At 41.6% G+C, this 21,207-nt stretch overlaps 1 protein-coding gene across 13 annotated transcripts in view; it reads left to right on the forward strand.

Annotated features, from left to right (window-relative positions):
- PXK (PX domain containing serine/threonine kinase like) overlaps nucleotides 1-21,207 on the forward strand; it is a 75,117-nt gene that overhangs the window by 37,198 nt on the left and 16,712 nt on the right. For all 13 annotated transcript variants that reach the window (XM_079114406.1, XM_079114407.1, XM_079114415.1 and 10 more), the window contains exons 4-13: nucleotides 1,172-1,358; nucleotides 7,932-8,009; nucleotides 8,883-8,956; nucleotides 9,755-9,829; nucleotides 13,045-13,149; nucleotides 13,664-13,765; nucleotides 15,653-15,814; nucleotides 16,213-16,330; nucleotides 17,499-17,577; nucleotides 19,965-20,013. In XM_079114406.1, coding sequence (XP_078970532.1) covers nucleotides 1,172-1,358; nucleotides 7,932-8,009; nucleotides 8,883-8,956; nucleotides 9,755-9,829; nucleotides 13,045-13,149; nucleotides 13,664-13,765; nucleotides 15,653-15,814; nucleotides 16,213-16,330; nucleotides 17,499-17,577; nucleotides 19,965-20,013 — 1,029 coding nt within the window. The remainder of the gene's footprint in view (nucleotides 1-1,171; nucleotides 1,359-7,931; nucleotides 8,010-8,882; nucleotides 8,957-9,754; nucleotides 9,830-13,044; nucleotides 13,150-13,663; nucleotides 13,766-15,652; nucleotides 15,815-16,212; nucleotides 16,331-17,498; nucleotides 17,578-19,964; nucleotides 20,014-21,207) is intronic.

The raw sequence follows: 21,207 nt of genomic DNA on the forward strand, positions 1-21,207 counted from the left end.
CCTCCATCAATAGCCACACCACTTGGACGACACTCTTTGAAAGTGACTTTGCTCTCCACATTAAAATGCCAATTCGATGCTTTGTTTTTTTAAGCTTGAAAAATAGACTCAACATTTTAAATGATCTGGAAAATGATAGTGGATTGAGCACCTGCATTTGCTTTTCTTTCCTCTCCAAACCAGTCTAGACAATAGTAAATTGATTTTATAAACACACACACACACACACACACACACACACACACACACATACTCACACACACACATACACATACATACACACACCCTCAAGGACAAATATAATAGCAGAGGACGAAACCACAACAAAATTAAGCCAAAAATCCAGTAGCTGAGAGCTCACTCATGAAGCAGATATGGGAAGGTAGAATTTTGAGAAGGGAAGCAGATAATTTGATAAGGTCTCAATTTACATCACAGAACCCCCCAAAAAGGTTTAGCAGTTGTTATGAATATAACTATTATGAATATAACTTACCTAGTGTAAATATGATAATGCACTAAAATTGTAATATAACAATATATGCAGATGGGGATTTGATGTGTGTGGAGTAAGGTCAGAATTGTGAAAAAGAACTTAATCTTCATCTTCCATAATGGAAAATTATAGATATTTCCCAAAAATGAGAAGTCAAGACATAGCAATATGAGCATTCCCCACTGCCAAAAGATACATGGAAAGAATTGAATGTGGCTATTTCAGGGTAGGGGAGAAGAGATGTCACCTGGTGGTAGAGAGAGTGGTGGACAGAGTACCGTGGGACTACCAGCAATAATTTTTTTATAAAATTATTTGTTCTTGGCATTATGTTCATGCGTAGCTTTGGTTAAGAAATTTTAATGAATGAATGAATTTATTTATTGTGCTGGAGATTGAAGCTAGGGCCTCACACGTTAGGCAAGCACTCTGGACGAACTTCATCCTCAGCCCTTTAAATAAAATTTTAAAGTTACTGTACTTCATACAGAATGTTATCAATTCCAAAAGACATAGTTTTTTTTTTTTCACATTTTTATAATATTACTAAAATTAGGATGCATCTTAAAATCTATGTTGTCTGAAATTTAATGAACTATGATAGTTTAGGACCCTGATAGTAAATTTTATTAGTGGATGACATAAGTATAATATCTTTTTATTTTATTTTTTAAGATTGCAGGATTAAGTCTACCTCTTCCTCCCAAAAAATTGATTGGAAACATGGATCGTGAATTCATAGCTGAGAGGCAGAAAGGTCTTCAGAATTATCTCAATGTTATCACCACAAATCATATTTTGTCTAATTGTGAACTGGTTAAGAAGTTTCTAGATCCAAACAACTATTCTGCAAACTACACTGGTAAGCAAAGGGGTCTGTCAGCTTTGGTCACTTCGGGCACTGTCCTTAGCAGGAGGTAATCTACTTCCAGATAGGGAAATGTGCACATTTGTAATAAGGTGTTATTTATTTACAAAGACTTACTTGATTATAATTTACTCTAGATTTATAAGAACTTAATTTACTTCTAAAATGTTTACAATGTTTGCACAGAAAAATATGGAAGAGAAATTATGTCTAGAACTTACAATCTTTGTCTTTATTATCTATTCTGACAGAGCAGAGAGTATGTAATTTACAGTGGTATATATAGTGATCTCAATTTGTTTTGTATTTGGCTCTGATTTTTTTTTATTTGTTGAACCCAGGAGCACTTAACCACTGAGCCACATCCCCAGGCCTTTTTTGTATTTTATTTAGAGACAGAGTCTCACTAGTCGCTTAGGGCCTCTGTAAGTTGCAGAGGCTGGCTTTGAACTCTCGATCCTCCTGCCTCAGCCTCCTGAGCTACTGGGATTACAGGCACATACCACCTCACACAGTTTGGCTTTGTTTTGGTATTTACAATATATAGTGTGTCTGTTTCTTCGGGGGATTTACTTTAAATACAGCAATGATTCAGAAGGGTCCTTTCTTTTTTCCCATGCTCCTGAGACCCTCTAGTGCAAAGCACAGAGGGTACCTCTTACAGAGTCTCCCTGAATCAGGGTGCTGCCAAGGGTCCAAGTTGAAGTGACTTCTCTTCCAATACTGATTACACACAAAGCAGCATCGGAGCCTAAGCCTGAGGTCAGTGGAAGGAAGAACAAAATATTAAATACACTCCAGTGTGGACTTAAAGGGACCAGCAGAAACCGTGTGAACCTGAACCCAGGAGCAAAATTCAACTCATTGGTTAAAGCCAAGCCCTGCTTAGAGGCTTTCTGTGTGGAACTCTGGGTATTATACATTTTCTTGCTAAGAGAATGGATTTTTGTCAGATTATTGGTTCTTGAAAACATTGCTTTAAAAGTAATTAGAGGGAGGTCCTTTTATTCCTGTTTCAGAGAGAGGGAAATTGAGGCTTATTTCCTGGGCACCAAACTCTTCTGCATAGTGGAATCACTGGGGGCTTTAAAAAGTCCCAGCACCCAGGCTGCATGCATGCAGATGAAATCACAGTCTCTACAGTAGGGCTCGTAGTTTATAGAGCTGCCTGAGTGATTCCAGTACACAGCCTAGCTTGAAAACCACAGCTCTTGATGCTGCCTACTCATGGTGTGGTTCTCTGACCTCTGACCGCATTGGCATCATGACAGCTTGTCAGAAGTGCAGGATTCAGGCCCCAGCCCAGACCTGCTGATTCAGGATCTGCCTTGAGCAGGTCCCCAGGCGCACTGCATGCACATTAAAGTGGGAGACGTCTTGCTCTAGAAAGGGCTTGCTGTCTTCCAGTTGAAGTGCTATACACCGCTAAGGAAAATGCCTTTTCAGAACAGCCAAGAGAAGGAAAGTTTATTTCAAAATCACATTTATTATAAATTATAAAATTGTACCTTGAGCTGTTAGAAGGATTCCATTCTTCTCCCACTTGCTTTTTGGTTCACAAAGGAAAAAGATATCACAAGTAGGACTGGGGCTCTCAGGACAGCTCCAATTCTGTCAGAGTAGCATCTTTAGTGGCTTTCATTTCTCCATGCTGCATCTGATTGTTCCAGACATTGTCAGCAGGTCACCTAAACTGACTTATCAAATCAGCCCCAACTCAGTCCTATTCATGTTCGTCTGCATCACTTCCTGAGTGTCTGTGGCTCTTCTCCTGCAGACAGGCATCAAGATGTAGTGCGCATATAATGAAGCCATTCACTCCACAAGCATCCACTGAGTGTTGGGGATGCAGGCGTGACATGGGTGTGAAGCAGATGCACTCTGCTCTCAGGGAGCTTGTACCACAAGTACCTTGAGTCACAGGGGGTCTGCACTAGAAGGTATCTTGGAGCTATTGTACCAAGACTAACCTTTTCACTTTATAGATGAGGAAAATTAAGGTCTCCAGAGAGGAATGGCCTGGTCCAGCCTTGTACATTTGTGTGCCTAAGTCTGGTCTGAATTTTTTCAAGTTAAAATTCTATTTAGCTTCTGGAAGGTTGTTTGATCTCTGTTTCTCCTTGTACTGCACCTCCCCTGCATGCCGTTACTGTTCTTGATCTTTCCCTACCTCACAGCATAGTAGACTGTCAGGAGTTCAAAGCAGATGTGGGCAGGGGTATAAAAAGTCACCAGAAACTCCTACCGGAATCCAGATGCTCAAGACTCCAGCTGCTGTGTAGAGGGCAGAGTCCTGTAATGACGCAATAGGTGAGGGGTGCTGTTTTCAGAAAGATGCTGATGTGTTTCCCCCTTTGAAATGTCAGAACTTGCTCTAGACTGACTCACCAACTGCATCAGGAGAAGGAAGCCCAGGCCACCTCCTCCTCACCAGCTCCACTCAGCCATTCCAGAAATGCACTGACGTGGTTCCCAGGGGGCTCTTGCACAGCTCCCAACTGGCCCTTCTGTAATCTGGGCCTCTTCTCCCACTAAGTGTGGATAAAGTCTGCCTCTCCTCAGTTTCCTGGTAGTCTGTGGTCACCACCCAACTTCAGCGGGATTTGAGGGACACAGGTGGTGGCAAGATCCTCACGCCACTCTCCTGCTCGGTGCTCCGGCTGGAGTTGAGGCCTTGTTAGAGGGGACTGTGCTGCCAATCCAGCGCCCCAGGAACAGGTCACCAGGAGGTCTCAGGATATCAGCAGCTGCTTCCTGTCCTCCCGGAGTCCCCAGCCTGGGATTACTGGGCCATTCTTTCTTTTTCTGGCTTTCTCCAAATGACCACATCCACAGAAGGTCGATGTTGGCCTTTGGTCCTCCATGCGGGGGTTGTCAGGTGCTTGGGCCAGATATTGTACAAGAGCAAGAGGGTCTCGCAGTCAAGAGCAGTTTGTATTGAGAACACACGCAGTCGTATTCATCTTATGACAAGCCCCTTCTGTCATTTAGAAGCCTCTGTGCTGTAACCACTGTCCCACCTCAAACCTGCACATCTCCTCAGAGTATGAAGCTTTTTCTTTTTTTTTTAATGGTGCTGGAGATTGAGCTAAAAGCCTTGTGCATGCTAGGCAAGTGCTGTATCACTGAGCTACAGCCTCAGCCCACAAAGAAGGTTTTAATGACCACACAAGAGTCATTTGAACCAGAAATCAGGAGGCCTGTTCCCTGCTTCTGACTTTGCTGTTGGCAGCATTTCCCCTCTGTGGCTCTGGGTCCTGACCTACAAAACTGCAGGTGTGGGGAGGGCAGGCAGCGTTGAAGTCCTTCTAGTCCTAAGACCCCAGGAATCCCTTGAATAGGAGGATAAAAGGAGGGAATGCTGGGGTACAATGTTCAGATCAAAAGCAGGATGTCTGAGAGAGGTTGCAGGCTCCTCTGAGACATGCCCACGTGCCTGTGGTAGATTTGGAGCCCAGCTGCAGGGCTAGAGGACTGGTGTTTTTTCCCTGCAGTCACCCCATGGGGTTGGGATCTAAGAGTTCAGAGACTGCACACAGTGGGGTGCCTGGTATATCCAAGCCTCCTGGGAAGCACAGGACAGACTCAGCGATCTGCCTCTGAATCTCTTATCCTGGACTTGTTCATCAGCACTCACTGAGCGTGAGGCTTCCCACTTGTCAGTGCTAAAGAAGTAGAGGGCAGATGTCTTCCTTTCCATGGGTTTCATGTCCTAATGAGAGGTTCCACATCTATCGACCATGTAATGAACCCTTAGTTCTTATGTCATCAAATTTTGAGCACCTATCTATATATGACAGGGGCTAAGTATACGGCCAGGAGAAAGGAATAGTCCCTCCATCCCACTCACCCCCAAACCCAAGGCCCTTAAATAGGGAGATTGTCAGGTGATGGCCTTGACAGGTGAACACTTGGCAGCACCTTGAAAGGGGTGGGGTGAGGGTAGGGAAGGGCGGACGGTCCAGACCTGGAGTTGGAAGGGGGCTCTCCAGAACAGGTGTTACCCACAGTGAGACTTGAGGGCCACGGCAAGTTAGCCAGGCTGAGAGGCAGGGGCCACTGCTTCCAGCAGAGCCACCCGAGCAGGAGAGAAATATTTTCAAATGGCTCTGGATTTTTCCAGGTTAAGAGGTCCTTCCAGCCAGTTTACAGTCTGTGGAAGAGAGTCATCCTAATGCAGGACAAGCCCTGGATAATTCCATAAGAGCGGGACAGAGAGAGCTCTGAGGCCATGGAGAAAAGCCCTGGCTAGGGATGGAAAGCTGAGCTGAGCCTGGAGGGATAGAAATGGTGAGGCACTGGGGAAGGCCGGCCTTTGGGAGACCAGGCTGAGCGCAGAGTGGGAAACCCTAAACATTTGTGGTAGAAAAGACAGGATGATGAGTTAAGCCAGAGGCAGGTTGAACACCGTGTTTAGCAGCATGGACTAGATTTGGTAAGGAAGTGGGGCCAGTAAAGGCTTCTAAGCACAAGAGTAATATTTAGTATTGAAACATGTTGCCTGAATCTGGGGCGAGAAGGCATTAAGATTGGGAGCATCATAGCCTGTGATTTATTTACATCATACATCATAGTTCGGTGGAAAGAAAATGTCCTTTTTGCAATTCTCTGACCCCTAAGGTAAAAAGAGAATCTATTCTCTAGTCCTCAATTTATCATTAACAAATCCAGCATGTTCTATTTGTTCCTGGCTATTTCCCCATTCCTTAAACAACATATGGTATGCAGTAGCATAAATAAATATTGTTGACTAATGATTTTGTAGGGAATTATGAGTCACTGTTAGCTTTGAACAACTATCCTTTACAGTCTTTGAAATGACATGGTACTGTGTTAGAAAACTATTTATCATGATTCTTCTCAAAGTTGATATGAATAATTTTCGCTTAATTTCCTTTTAAGTTTATTTCTAAGTTATTTTAGAAATACTAAAAGTGCTTTATAGCAATGTTATTTATAGAGAAGGTGCGAAGTTCCCAGAGTTGATAATAAAAATTTATATGCTTCTGCTTATAAATGGTTCGTTGCTCATTGGGGTAGTTAAACAAATGTAAATGGAGCCAATTTTGTATTTGGGTATCCTGTGTTTTCTTCTGAGTGGATACCATTGACACTTAACATATTGAGTCAGTAAACAAGTAGCTAGGAAGTTATTTTCTTTCCTGTCTTGGTTAACGCATAATGTACTGTAAAACATATCAGAATGAAGCTGTTTGCCAAGCTCTCTGCATGGTAATTGGAGGCGAGGTCATTTTGACATATGGAGAGCATTTCTGGCAAATCCCTCATCCCTCACCAGTCTCCTTGGAATGTAGCTAGTGCTTGTGCTTGGCAGAGGTGGAATTCCACAGTGCATTTAGATGGTGGCTGTTTGCTTTCGGGGATCTGAACTGGTTTCATTTACTCGCTGCATTGAGAGGAAATGGCAGCTTACAGATGTTGCTTTTTTCCAGGAAATGTAAAAAGCAGTTATTCTGATGGTTTCTTAATACAGTGTACTTTAAAGAACTTCCTGTTCTCATTGTCTTCTTCAAGGGGGGGAAGCATTCTCATGATAAATGAACACCAAGGGTAGGAGTGGATTTTTTTTTTTTTTCCAGTAAACAGGCACTCAGTGACTTCTTACAATAGAACCATGTTGTTACTGAACATAGATGTTTTTCTAAAACACTGGCTATTATTTCCGGTATTTATTCAAGGCTAATCACTTCTTTGTTGGTGAAAGCTATAATTCTATGAGCAATGAAGATGGGATAAATACCACTTGGAACAATATTCAGTGCTTTTCCAGTCTGTCCTTAGAATGTGTTTTGAGTCCTGAGTTTTGGTTGTGGCCTGGGGTATATATGAAATTCATGGCTTAGGCTAGCTCGTTTACATGTTTTAGATTTTCCAGTTTAAAAAAATATATATATATACATGTATATACAGGTATATATTTTTTCATATCACTAATAATTACATTCTTTTGCTCTTTGATAAACTTTTAATTTTGGAATGAGTTTAGATTTACAGAGATGTTGCAATGGTATTGCAAAGAGTTTCCATATATACCTATCCCCCACTGTTAATATCTTATGACACACTTGTCAAGAGAAATTAGTATCATATTACTTTTTTTTTTTTTTTTTTTGTACTGGGGATCTAATCTAGGGGTGCTTAACCACTGAGCCATACCCCCAGCCCTTTCCCATTTATTTTTTATTTTGAGACAGAGCCTCACTAAGTTGCTGAGACTGGCCTTGAATTTGCCATCTTCTTGCCTCAGCCTCCTGAGTTGTGGGGATTACAGGCATGCTCCACCGTGCCCAGCTATCATATTGCTGTTAAAAACATGCTTTATTCAGATTTCACCAGTATTTCCACTAATGGGCTTTGCTGTTTCAGGGTCCAATCTAAAATCCCACATGGTTTGTAGGTGTTATAGTCTTCTTCCTCCTGCTCTTCCTCCTCTTCCCCTTCTTCTTCGTATTCTTTCTGTCATTTTTTCATTTGTGAGAATAATATCTGAAGCAGATGGCCCTTTCCTAATACATCTAACTAATGAGTTTCTAAATGTCTTTACAGAGATTGCCTTACAACAGGTTTCCATGTTCTTCCGATCTGAGCCAAAGTGGGAGGTGGTGGAGCCGCTGAAAGACATAGGTGAGAAATTGGCCTGCTCAGTCCATTAAGGAGACAGGTGGCACACCTGCGTTCTTGGTCCTACTTTGTGATACATAAACCAAGGAAGCCCTTAAGTTCTGGTGACTTCTTTTTCTTTTTGCCTCCCTACTGTTAACACTTAATGAATCTTGGATTCATTGGTAGTAACTTTAGGATTTGGATGGTAGTAACTTTTAGCACCCACCATTTTTTTTTTTTTTTTTTTAGTTGTAGATGGACACAATACCTTCATTTTATTTATTTATTTTTATGTGGTGCTAAGGATGGAACCCAGTGCCTCACACGTGCCAGGCAAGCATTCTACCACTGAGCTGCAACCCCAGCCCCCACACCACCCCCACCATTCATTCTTTATCTATCTTTTTCATTTAATCCAAATTGAGTGCTGTTTTCTTATTACTTCCATGAATAATTTCTTTGTTTCCCTCTCTCTCTCTCTCTTTTTTTTTTTTTTTTTTTTTTTTTGTATTAAGGATTAAACCCAGAGGCACTCAACCACCGAGCCACATGCCCAGCCCTATTTTGTATTTTATTTAGAGAAAGGGTTCCACTGAGTTGCTTAGGGCCTCACCACGTTGCTGAGGCTGCCTTTGAACTCACAATCCTTCTGCCTCAGCCTCCTAGACTGTTGCCTTCCTTTCCTTCTTTCTTCCTCCTCCCCAGCATCCTGCTTGCTTGCTCTCTGGTATACCCTTTACCATGTGAACGTAAACAAATGGCTCTTTTACTGGTGCCTACATAGCTAGGGATAATTTTGCCAAACTTAATTTTGATCAATTACCTTTAGTCAATGAAACTTACAGCAATTGTAAAAATGGTGCAGCTCTAAACACATTTTTGCTTTAATGACAGGCTGGAGGATAAGAAAGAAATATTTTTTGATGAAGATTAAAAATCAACCAAAGGAACGACTAGTCTTAAGCTGGGTGAGCTGAATTTTTTGCTTCAGATTTTTTTTTTACCTTTTTAGTATTTTTATTGCTTCAGTTTTATTTCAGGAAATTTAGATAGGTTTCTGAAAGCAGATTTGACAAGAGAATTACAAAATCTTACTCTACTATTAAGTGATGTTGTCAGGGCTTCTGCAGTCCCACATCAAAGGAGAGTCATTTTAAGTTCACTTTGCTGTGTATTTGGTTATATAGGTGTAATTATATTTAGTTGCCTAGTAAACATTTGGAAAGAAATAGGTACACCTTAAAATAATTCTCTGGGATCTCTTTAGGGTTGATAGTTTTGGAATTTACTGCCAAAGAAAATTCCTTTACTTACTTACTTACTTTATTTACTTATTTTCTAAAATACTGGGCATTGAACCCAGAACTGAGGGCTTTACCACTGAACTATATCCCTAATGCTTTCATTTTTTTTTAATTTTTAATTTTTAGTTTTGAGACAGTCTTGCTAACTTGGTGAGGCTGTCCTCAAGCCTGCGGACTTCCTTCCTCAGCCTCCCAACACCTGTCTACTTAAAATCTCTCACTTTGGGGTTTCTAGTGATACATTTGGTCAGTAGAATTAAATCCAATCACAGTTAAACCCTGGTATTTGTATGTTTACGCACTATCTTGCCAGAAAGGCCTTGAGGCAACAAGAGTTAGCGGGTTGTCATCTTTGATTTATAGCTATTTATTTGGACAAATAAAATTAAAGGGAAAGACTTTTAAGGAATTTTTCTTTTGATGACCAGGACAGTACCCTGATATTTCCTCCCATTTTTTCAGGCTGACCTTGGCCCAGACAAGTACTTGTCAGATAAAGATTTTCAGTGTCTAATCAAACTTCTGCCTTCCTGTTTGGTAAGTACACATCCTTCTGTCTCTCTCAGTGTTGTGTGAGAACATGACCACAAGAGCGAAAATACTCTGTAGGCTCAAGAATGGAGAGAGACGGTGGATTTCAGTACAGATGAAACTGTGCAGGGCTCCTCCCATTGATCCGAGGCCATTTGAAATGACCCTCATGACATCTGCACAACCCATGGAATGTAATCATTTAAATATAAATTTAAAATATATTTAAATTGCGTTTTGTTTTTTGTAGTACTGGGGATCAGACCCAGGCTCCATGCATGCGAGGCAAGCATTTTATCACTGAGTTACATCCTGAGTCCTTTTTACTTTATTTTGAGAGAGGCCTTCGTTAAGTTGCTGAGACTGGCCTTGAGCTTATGATCATCCTGCCTTAGTCTCCCAGGTGGCTGGGATTACAGGTGTGCACTACCATACTCAGGTTAGCCTTTGTATTTTATGCAGATACCAGATTAGGAAAGCAACCACTTTTCTGAGTCTCCTTTTCTGGTGAGGGTATGTGCATCAGTGGAATTGGAAGATCTGCTTCTAGTCCAAAAGACAGAACTACTAAGGATTTAGATAAACTGGGTGAAGAAAAAGCAAAATATCCATTTTGCTGCCAGTGACTACTCTCACAGGCTTACTAGTTGACCTTCATTAGCATTACTTACACTAATGCACAAGTTTAATTCAAGGCCTTTGTTGGAAAGGATCACAATGTTATATTTCAAAATAGGTGGAGAATGTCTTCAGCAAAGACTAATCTGGCCAGAAAATTGAGTAAATTTTCTCTTTATCTCTTGTCTGCATGAGGATGTAGAACTCTAGAATGAGTTCCTTGCGGGCTGAGCACAATTATGCTGACTTGTCCGCTTGCGTTAGCAAGTTCACTTTTGAAGATGGAGTGGCTTGTCATGCTATAAAACCAGTCTTTTAACGAGATATGACGTGTGACCAAGAAAAATGGCGTGGCCTTGAGTTTGACAGGCTGTATGGTATGCAGTCTACATACAGTTTTAAGTTTCTTTTCATGGGTATGCTTTTTCTTTTTTAAAGTAGTGCACACAAGAGGTACACATTAATTGTAGAGAAGCCAGAAGACACAGATGAGCAGAAGTAAGAAAATAAAACTCACTTGTAATCCCAACCAACTAGAAGTAGGAACCAAAATGTTCAGTTGTTACTTTTTTAGAATTTTATTTGATTTTTTGGAAATTTTATAAATATTATTTTTTTTGTTTTGTTTTGTTTTTGGTACTGGGGATTGAACCCAGGGATGCTATACCACTGGGCAACATCCCCAGTCCTTTATATTTTTTATTTTGAAACAGGGTCTCATTAAGTTGCCCAGGATGGCCTCGACTTTGAGATCCTCCTTCCTCAGCCTCTTGAGTCACTAGAGTTACTGACATGCATCACTGTACCAGCTACAATATTGTATTAAAACTTTTCCTTTAGTAGTGTACCAGATCTTCTTTAGTTTTTTTTTTTTTTTTTTTTTTTTTTTTTTTTCTTTAGTTGACAATAAATCATTATTAGTGACTGCATGGAATTTTCCTTGGCTAGTTTACTCAACTAATCAGACATTAAGGTGTTTAGTTTTTTCTCATTAGATTAAAAAAATAGAAAAGAAATCACAATGAACAACTTGATCTAAACATTTGTGCCCATCTTAAGATAAAATTTATAATTAATTACTAAATAATGTATTAGGAGATATTTTGAGATGACATTAATATCCTGTTCTTTACCAAATCTACTAGTTTTAGCATTCTGATTTTATTATTTCTTTTGTATTTATTAGACCATAGGAAGAGCTTTCCTTCTTTTTTCCTTTTTATCTTTCTGTGCTGGGAATCAAACCCAGGGCTTCATGCATGCTAGGCAAGCACTCTACTGCTGAGCTATATCCCCATTCCCTTTATTTATATAAGTATGGACTGAAGAATTTTTATTTTACTCATCAAATTTTTTTTTTTTTTTTTTTTTTTTTTTTTTTACTTTCGGTAATTTTTATTCAGAAACAAGTTACTTAAGTTTGTATTGGTTTTTTAATTATTCTTTTTAGATATGCTTGGCAGTACAGTGTATTTTGACATATTCTACATACATGGAGTATAACTTATTCTAATTAGGATCCCATTCTTGTGGTTGGACATGATGTGGAGTCTCACTGGTCATGTATTTATGTATGAACATAGCAAACTTATGACTGATTCACACTACCATCTTTCCTATTCCCATTGCCCCTCCCTTTCCTTCATTCCCCTTTGTCTCATTGAATTTCTTTTTGGGATGACGAACAGGTCCTGTAATTAGATTGTGATATCTTACCACCGAATATGTTGAAGCCTATTGAATTGAATAGTCAGGGTCAATTGTAATGACATGGATTGTGTATCAGTAAAGCTAGTAAAAAGTTAGCAGCCACCATTCTGATGTGATGATCAGGATAAACTTCATTTCTGTATTTTCCTGGGCATACCCTTCCACCCTCCTCAAAGCTGCGGCACCCCCACATCCCTGTGCAGTTCAGCTTGCACTGGTTTAAATTTTCATGGCATTCCTTTGAGCTCTCGGGCATTATCATACCAGTCTGGAGCCAGTTTGTTCATGTAACCAAAATTTGAGGTTATTTGAGGACTTTCCTCTCAATCATTAAATAATTTGTCTTTTCCCCACCCTACTTGGTTGACGTCAGTGTCCCCATATGAGGAGGACACTGTGAATCATCATATTGCAAACGTCTGTGGGAGGGCAGGGTGACCTATGCTAGCAGCTTTGGAAAGGGGCGAAGATGCCAACCTTCGAGCAAAGGTGCATTTATCCTGGTTCCACTCTGTTGTTCTGAGACTTGATTGTATTCTTTGTCCGATTACAGAGGCAGAATATCAAAAACATATTCCCCAAACTCAGGCATTTCCTCCCTTCCACCACACTTTTGCCTGAACTGAGAGTGCACACACCAAAGCAGACACCGCCACAGTGGAGCTTACCATGTCAGTTATCCACTTCCTTTTGTCACTAACATCTATGTCCCTTCCCTTATCTGGAGGAGGAAGACCTAGTTGAGCATCTAAACAACTTAAAACTTCCACTGTTCAGGAATATCCTCATATTTGTGTGCAACTGAACCACCAAGGTGGCTCTTGACCCTGCATAACCAGACCCTGAACCGGATCCCCTGCAAATCATTGTGAATTCCTTTTTTGTTTTGGCAGCACCCTTACATCTATCGGGTTACCTTTGCCACTGCTAATGAATCGTCTGCATTGCTCATCAGGACATTTAATGAAAAAGGAACTTTGAAGGATCTGATTTACAAGGTAAATGTACATGTTTATGGTTACAAACTTTTTGAGTCCCTTTAAAACCTGTTATTAATACTTGCTACCTAAGGTTCCAGAAGCTAGGCCCTGAGGATTTTAATTTTTCATTTATTTGGAAAGAATACCCAGTCTGGTTAAAGAGCATTTATTTTCTCACATGAGGGAAGATAGGACATTTCATGATTGTGTTCATTTCATTGTAGGCTTGCGTCAATTTTAAAGTTGGTGTTACATGTAACAAAGCAGAACTGAAGAATTCGGACCGTATGCAGGGTTCTGGGAACTGCTAAGCCAAGACTAGGCACATCATCCCTGGGAAAGAGAAGGGTCAGAACCCAGGTTACCCTCTTTCTATTCACTACACAGACTCTTGTGTTTTTAAACCCACATCCTGTGGGCTGGCCATCTCTGGAACCTCCCGTGTCTGTGGACTGTCTCCTGTTCAGGATGCTCAGGTACAGATAGAGGCTCCTCTGCCACTTTTTGATGTGCTCTTTGTTCTTTTCCAAAGGCAAAACCAAAGGACCCATTCTTAAAAAAGTACTGCAACCCTAAGAAAATTCAGGGCCTTGAACTCCAGCAAATAAAAACATATGGACGACAGATTTTAGAGGTAAGAGGTATTTAATTTTTGTTTAAGTTGCACTGGAGTTTTGTCCACAATTATGTTGTTGTTTTTTTTTTTAATGGAAAAGTTTTCAGGCAATATCCAAAATTGCTGACATAGTCTGATTATTTATAAACGGATGGCATTGTCATATTTTACCCCAATAAGCAAATATTTCAGATGAAGGTAGCAGTAATTTACATCTGTAAAATTCCAAAAGCTTTAGCTATTAAACTTTGATGTCTGATTTTTAAGAACTTTGGTATGAGGATATCAAGTTTTCTGTTTGGTTGGTCTTTATCTCTGTACTGAGACTTAAAAACGTTTTGTTATATGGAATATAAATGCATATGGTTCCCTTACAGAAATATAATCAGTATTGAAGCCTTTTTCATTGGGGCTGGAGGTATAGCTCAGTGGTAGAGTGCATGCTTAGCACCCCAAAACCTGGAGTTCAATCCCTAGCACCAAAAAAGAAAAGAAAAGAAGAGAAGAAAGAGAAGAGAAGAGAAGAGAAGAGAAGAGAAGAGAAGAGAAGAGAAGAGAAGAGAAGAAAGGGAAAGGAAAGCCCTTTTCTATATTACTCTCTAAATCATATTTTCTAGACTTCCTGACCTGTGCAACTCTATCAAGAAAAAAGACTTAAACATGAGCCTCCATTATGTGTATTTAACTATATATTGCATACATGTACTACTTCTAGTATATTTTGACACTATAAGTTAAAAAAAAATTTTTTTTTTTTAAAGTCAACAGTAGGGAAGTTGTGATGTTTCCTTTCAGGCCTCAGTGGACTGTCCTGGGCATCCTTCCTTTGACTGTTGCTGCTCTGTCTTGCTGCTCTCTTGCAGGGCCATATTGAGGCTTCTTTATTACTATAAGTTAAAAAAAAAAATTTTTTTTTTAAAGTCAACAGTAGGGAAGTTGTGATGTTTCCTTTCAGGCCTCAGTGGACTGTCCTGGGCATCCTTCCTTTGACTGTTGCTGCTCTGTCTTGCTGCTCTCTTGCAGGGCCATATTGAGGCTTCTTTATTACAAGGTGATCCACTAAATATAAATAGCAGCTGAAAAGTTTGCATCTTTTGATGGGAGCCTGTTGTATGTTTCTGTTAATAAACAGTCACATAGATCCTGAGCAGAGATTGGACTAAAGACATTTTCAAACTCAGTCCATTTTCTGGGGTACCTGTCAAAAGCACTGATATGATAGCTTATTCATTAATGCAGGAGGATTAAGACTCTTTGAAGAGAGCTGGCCTGTTGGGATCAGAAAGTGCTTAAATCATAGCTTTTTGGCTTCAAAGCTATACACTCCAAACTCCTCTTTTTTTGGGGTGGGGGGTACTGGGGATTGAACCCAGGGTGCTTAACCACTGAGCCACATCCCCAGTCCTTTTTATATTTTATTTAGAGCTAGGGTCTCACTGAGTTGCTTAGGGCCTTGCTAAGTTGCTGAGGCTGGCTTTGAACTAGTGATTCTCCTGCCTCAGCCTCCGAGTTGCTGGGATTACAGGCCTGCACCACTGTGCCCAGCCCTTCTCCATTTTTGGAAAAAGGACCTTGGTGTTGCATCTCAGACTCATAGCCTGAGAGCATTCAGCATCACCCCAAAGGAACAGACAGAGGTGGCATTTTTCTTTAGGAATTGCCCCAGTGACCTGTTTGATTTTGTTTCAAAATACATTGACTTTAAAAGAAAAACCAGTTTTTTTTGTTTGTTTGTTGTTTTCAGTGCTGGGGATTGAACCGAGGTCCTCCTGCATATTAAGCATGTGCTCTACCACTAAGCTACACCCCCAACCAAAAAGAAAAACACACATACACACAAAGTTTAACTTATCTTATATCCAAGTGAGTTGGGAGAAAATGTGACCTATACATATTTTTTAATAGGTATTGAAGTTTCTACATGACAAGGGATTCCCTTATGGGCACCTTCATGCCTCCAATGTGATGCTAGATGGGGACACTTGCCGACTCCTAGACCTCGAGAATTCCTTGCTGGGCCTGCCTTCCTTCTACCGATCCTACTTCACACAATTCAGGAAAATCAATGTAAGTCGCTAAAGTAATGAAGCAGTAGTTTCATTTCTAGGTCTAAATTATCCCCACAGTGGGACCCCTGTGGGAAATGTGTGCTCAGTGGGGAAAGGTACCACTGAGTTGGGCCTTAGGGGTTGACTGTTTCTCCCAGGGAACTTTGCTGGCTCTTGAATGGTAGGTGGGGCAAGGAAGGGAGTGAAATCATTGACTGGAAAACCATGGAGGTAGGACCATGACAGTTGGTCAGAAATGATGCCTCGGGAGGCTTCACAAAAGGCTTTGGAATGTGTTTTTATTACCAACTGGGAGTAGGGCTGCCCCTGGGCCTGGTTTCTCAGTGGAGGCTTTGGGCAGGAGCAGCAGGGGTCAAAGTGAAGGATGAACAGGGCACTGCTCTCTTTCTTCCACAGACGTTGGAAAGTGTGGATGTCCACTGCTTTGGCCACTTACTGTACGAAATGACTTATGGAAGACCTCCAGACTCAGTGCCTGTGGATTCCTTTCCTCCTGCGCCGTCCATGGCTGTGGGTCAGTATAGGGTTTGGAGGGATCTCCCAGGCTCAGACAGAGCCTCTGGTTTCCAGAGTCCAGGAAAGACCCAGAGAAAGTTACCATCCTCCACAGTCAGAAATACACTTCAGCAAATACTCAGATGGCTTGTCCATTTGTGGAGCTCTCTGAAACCTTCAGGAAACTTTTTGGAAAATGCATTAGCATTTTGAAAGCAGAGGGACATAAAGAGAAGTACAGTCAGTATGAGTCTTAATCAGAAGCAGAAGCCAGGGCCTGGCAACTTGAAGCTAGTCTTAAGGACACTGGCAGGTGGCCGGAGTCAGACCAAGGCTGGGGTGGGACTTGGACAGAACATGAGAGCCATGGACCAGAAGCCTGGTAGAGAAGAGCCCAGCAGGCCCAGTCAGGGTACAGCTTCCCAAACATACTGGATCCAGGAGCTCTTCCAACATTACCTGAGGGGGCCCGGGAGAGGCGGAGGATGTGGGGGGTTAACTTCTATAGGAACTGAAGCAGACTCATCCAGGACCCTCCTTTCTCTCCACAGCCAGCTCAGAACTCAGCTAGAGCAGAGGGAGGAGAACAGGGTGACTCTTGGACCACTGTACTGGGAATATGCAAGTCAACACTCCACTGAGTGTCATTGTCAAATGAGACAGGTCAAGAAAACAGGCCCCCAAGACTATTTTGTGTTAAGTTTGAACAGCCAAAACTGAACAGTGACCTTGGGGTAGAAAGTCTCTGCTGTTTTTTATGCCATCCAAGGTGTTGGATAACGAGGCATCAACGACTGGCATTTTGTTTGCTGGTTTTGATTTAAATCAGGCAAGCAGCAAGATGTCTTTCAAGCTCCGAGCTGTGCTTCTGTGTAGGGTTTACTTCTCTGAGAGAACAAACACTTTTATGAATGATGTCTTAAGTTCTGGCCCCAATTATCTTTGGAATACACTTGGCTTTCTGTCAGCGTATGGTTCCTGAGGCATTTCTTTTGAGTCATTGGGTACACCAGTGTTGCCAGCATTCCCCCTCCCCCATGTATGCCATCTGTCTGTGTGTGAAGAGTTTTGACACTGTCCTGATCAGCCTGCAGACAGTTGTTACAAAGCGGTGTCAAACTTTTCATCACCAAGTGGATTTGCCAGCATGTTCTGTGGAACTAAAATGTGTATCTGTTCATTTCAAGTGGCCGTGTTGGAGTCTACGCTGTCTTGTGACGCCTGTAAAAATGGCATGCCTACCGTCTCCCGGCTCTTACAGATGCCGTAAGTCAATTATATGCCTTGCTTGTAACCTTGATAACTGTCAGACACCAGACCGCTGTGCCTGGTGCTGTAGTAAAGACTGAATTGTGGTCCCAGCAGAGTTGAAGTGACCTGCTTGCTGACAGTCACTTGGAGCATGATACCATGACCTCCCTGCTCTCTCCTGTTCTCCTTGAACAACAGTGTCCTTTTATGTGTGTCTCTCCTCTGTCAACATTAGCACCGTGTGTGTGTGTTCATGTGAAGCCCCAAACTTAGGAAATGCCAAAGGAGGGACTCCTCAAGCCCCTCTCCTTGCTAACCTGTTAGCACACCAGTTGGCACCCAGCTGTGGGTAGTTCACAAGCACAGGGCCTTGGGAGGTCTGCCCTTTAGGAGAAGGCAATATATTTCTGGGCTTTTGTTTGCTCATTTCCTCACTGGGGACTATTTGTTAAACTTCTAGCATATACCAGGCACTGTGCTAGGGGCTTTGCATTTAGAAGACATTCTCCCTTAAGCAGAGTTAAGAATACCTTTTATTTTTTTGTACAGGGGATTGAACCCAGGGGCACTTAACCACTGAGCCACATCCCTGACCCTTTTTTTGTATTTTATTTAGCGACAGAGTCTCGCTGAGTTGCTTAGGACCTTGCTAAGTTGCTGAAGCTGGCTTTGAACTCAAGTTCCTCCTGCCTCAGCCTCCCGAGAGATTACTTCATCAAAGCGGTTGATACAGTGCTCCAGGGCCTTTCCTTTAAATATATTTTCTATTCCTTTATGGAGAAGGAGCTGAGCTAAGGTTAAGAGGGAGGTGGCTAGAGTCAGACAGACCTGAGGTGGATCCCAGCTTTACCACTTCCACCTGGGAATCTCTGGGAGTGGAGTTTCCTAGGCTCATTGCTTTGTCTGTAGCAGCTTGTTGAGTAACAGATTCAGAAAAAATAACAGTGGCAAAGGAGGCAGGGGACAGCTTGAAGATTGTTCAGCAGAGTTCAGAGGAGGTGGATAACTTCAGATTCCTTATTGATTTTTCTCATGAGTGTTTAGAGAGCACCTGCTGTAGGCCAGGGGCTGTCCTGGTTCCTGTGGAGACTGATGAACAGTGGAAATAAACCCTGCCCTGTGGATATGACATTCGAATGTTCCCCAGACTTGGGAGCATCTCTGTCCAAACCCACAGCCATTAATAACAATGGCATGCATATGGAACAATAGATCCATTTGAGAAAGCAAAATAATTTCCACCTGGGCATGGTGGCACATGCCTGTAATCCCAGTGACTCAGGAGGCTGTGACAGGAGGATCCCAAGTTTGGGGCCAGCCTCTTGCAACTTAACAAGATCCTGTCTCAAAAAGTAGAAGACTGGGCTGTAGCTCAGTGGTAAAGTACCCCTGGGTTCAATCTCCAGTATCAAAAGCAAAACAAACAAAAAACCCAAGTAATTTCCACCCAAATTTTTATAACAAAATGCATTTGTAGTTGGGAAACAGCCTGTTCATTTACTTGATTTTGCATTTGCACTCTCTTCTCCAAAGCCCTTCCATTTTCCTCCCAGGCTTCCAGTTCTAAAGTGAAGCCAGATATATTTTTCTTCCCCTAAGTCTCCATCCTTTGGGCTCCAACTTGACGAGAGCAAAGGGCGAGATGTGGTTTAATGTGTTGTTTGGAAGTCAGTAGAGGCCTGGCAGTGGAGGTCAGGAGGCTGGAGAGCACTCTGAGGAAAAGTCAGCCCTGTCACTTCTGATTGGGATAAATTTCCTGTCTTTATAAAGTGGAGAACAGCCAAGAAAGACTCAAGTGGGCACTATCCAAGCAGTTCAGAATTCCTCATGCTATTGTTTTTTAATAATATCCTTTCGAAGAGAGAATTGCTATACATCAAAAGCTGCTGTTTTTTTAAAATGAAGCACGAGAAACACTTGGAAGAAAATTATTTTTCTCTTGGATTCCAATCAGGGCAATTCTTTTCTACTTCCTCTTTATTTTACTAAGCTCTAGAATAAATTTTATCCTTTTCTGAGGCATAAATAAATAAATAAAAAGGAATAATGGTTATTCTGTTTTGAAATAGCTACTGTATATATTATTTGTCATGTTTTTGCAAAAAACAATATTTTTCAAATACTATATTACCCCTTGGTGGGGAAACAATCTCCCCACACAGCTGGCCCAGTGCTGCCTAACTCCCCTGAGCCATTGGGGAGGGAGTTCCCGAGGTCACCCTGAGTGGCCTGTTAACTGCTTTGCCTTTGTGGGTAAACCTGGAGTGGCAGCTTGGCTGGGGCTGGGTATGTGGTGGGAGCAGTCAGACCTGAGGGCCTACAGGTGTCTTAAAATGCTTTGATCCTAGTCTGGGAATATACCTGGTTGAAAAAAGATTTTTGTTTCTTTCTTTTCTTTACAGATTATTCAGTGATGTTTTACTAACCACTTCTGAAAAGCCACAGTTTAAGGTAAAGTAAATTCTGTCTCTTTCTTTTTCTGTTTGTTTGTAACACAAATAATTTGACTTTGAAAGTTACCTTTTATTTGTTCAGTCATATAAGAAAAGGTATACAATAGGGGAAATTTGAAAGTAATCTCAATACCCTATAATTAGGGTCTAGTTTTATCATCTACGGTACATTTATTTGAGAAAAAAAGCTTACCCAATAAAAGTGAACTTTATTAAGGTTTGTAATATATGTAAAACGATTATGATCAGGGCTAAGTTTATTTATTTATTTATTTTTTTAAGCTAGATATGAAATACACTGTGTGAGACCACATAACTGTGTCTAGAGAAAAGTCTGGAGGGAAGTCGTGGGGGATGCAGTGGTGTGGTGTCATGCCAAGAGCATGACATGCCAGAGTGATGCTTTCCCTGTAGGACACCAGCCATTGCCCACAATGGGCTTCTCAGCCGTAGCATTTGATTTTAGGGGCTGGATAATTCCTGTCGTGGGAGCTGCTGGCCCGTGCGCTGCAGGCTGTGAAGCAGTGGCCCTTCCCTCATTGTGGCAGCTGGAAATGTCTCCAGGCAAGAGCACTTCCCTGGCATGTGTAGGGCCCTGGGTTTGATCCCCAGCACCACACACACACACACACACACAGTGACAGTGTCTCCAGCCACTCCAGGTGGAGGATCTGCAGAATTGTACCCAGTTGAGAGCCACTGTTAAGTACTTAACAGTTACTGTCTACTTGTGTGTCACCTGGGGAGTAATTACAGTCTGTTGTCATTGGTCAACTGAGACTACCTTTGCGCACTCCTGGTTCAGGTCTCAGTCTCACCCACGTGCCGATTTAGGTGGGAAGCTGACGTGTAATTCTGTCTTCTCTCTGTATTCCAAAAGAACATGTCGTGCTATTATGATGAGAAGAAAACTAGGAAACAAAACAAAGCAAATAAAAGAAAGAAAAAAAACCAAGGTGAGGTTAGAGGATTGTGTAAGTGAGAGATGCTTTCCTCTGCTCTATTTGCTCATCAGAGGAGTTCCAACAATAAAGCTTTCTTTGGATCTGAGGTAGGGGAAAAAATTAAATTAGTTTCCTTCACTGAAATCTCTTAGGAAATGTATTCATGCAACCTTGTCAATAAATATACTGTCCCAACCAGACTTTCCAGTCCCCAGGATTTAGGGATTAGTGTTAGATTCACTCTCTCT

The sequence above is a fragment of the Sciurus vulgaris genome (genome assembly GCF_902686455.1).
Source record: "Sciurus vulgaris genome assembly, chromosome: 16".
In the NCBI taxonomy this organism is placed as follows: Eukaryota; Metazoa; Chordata; class Mammalia; order Rodentia; family Sciuridae; genus Sciurus; species Sciurus vulgaris.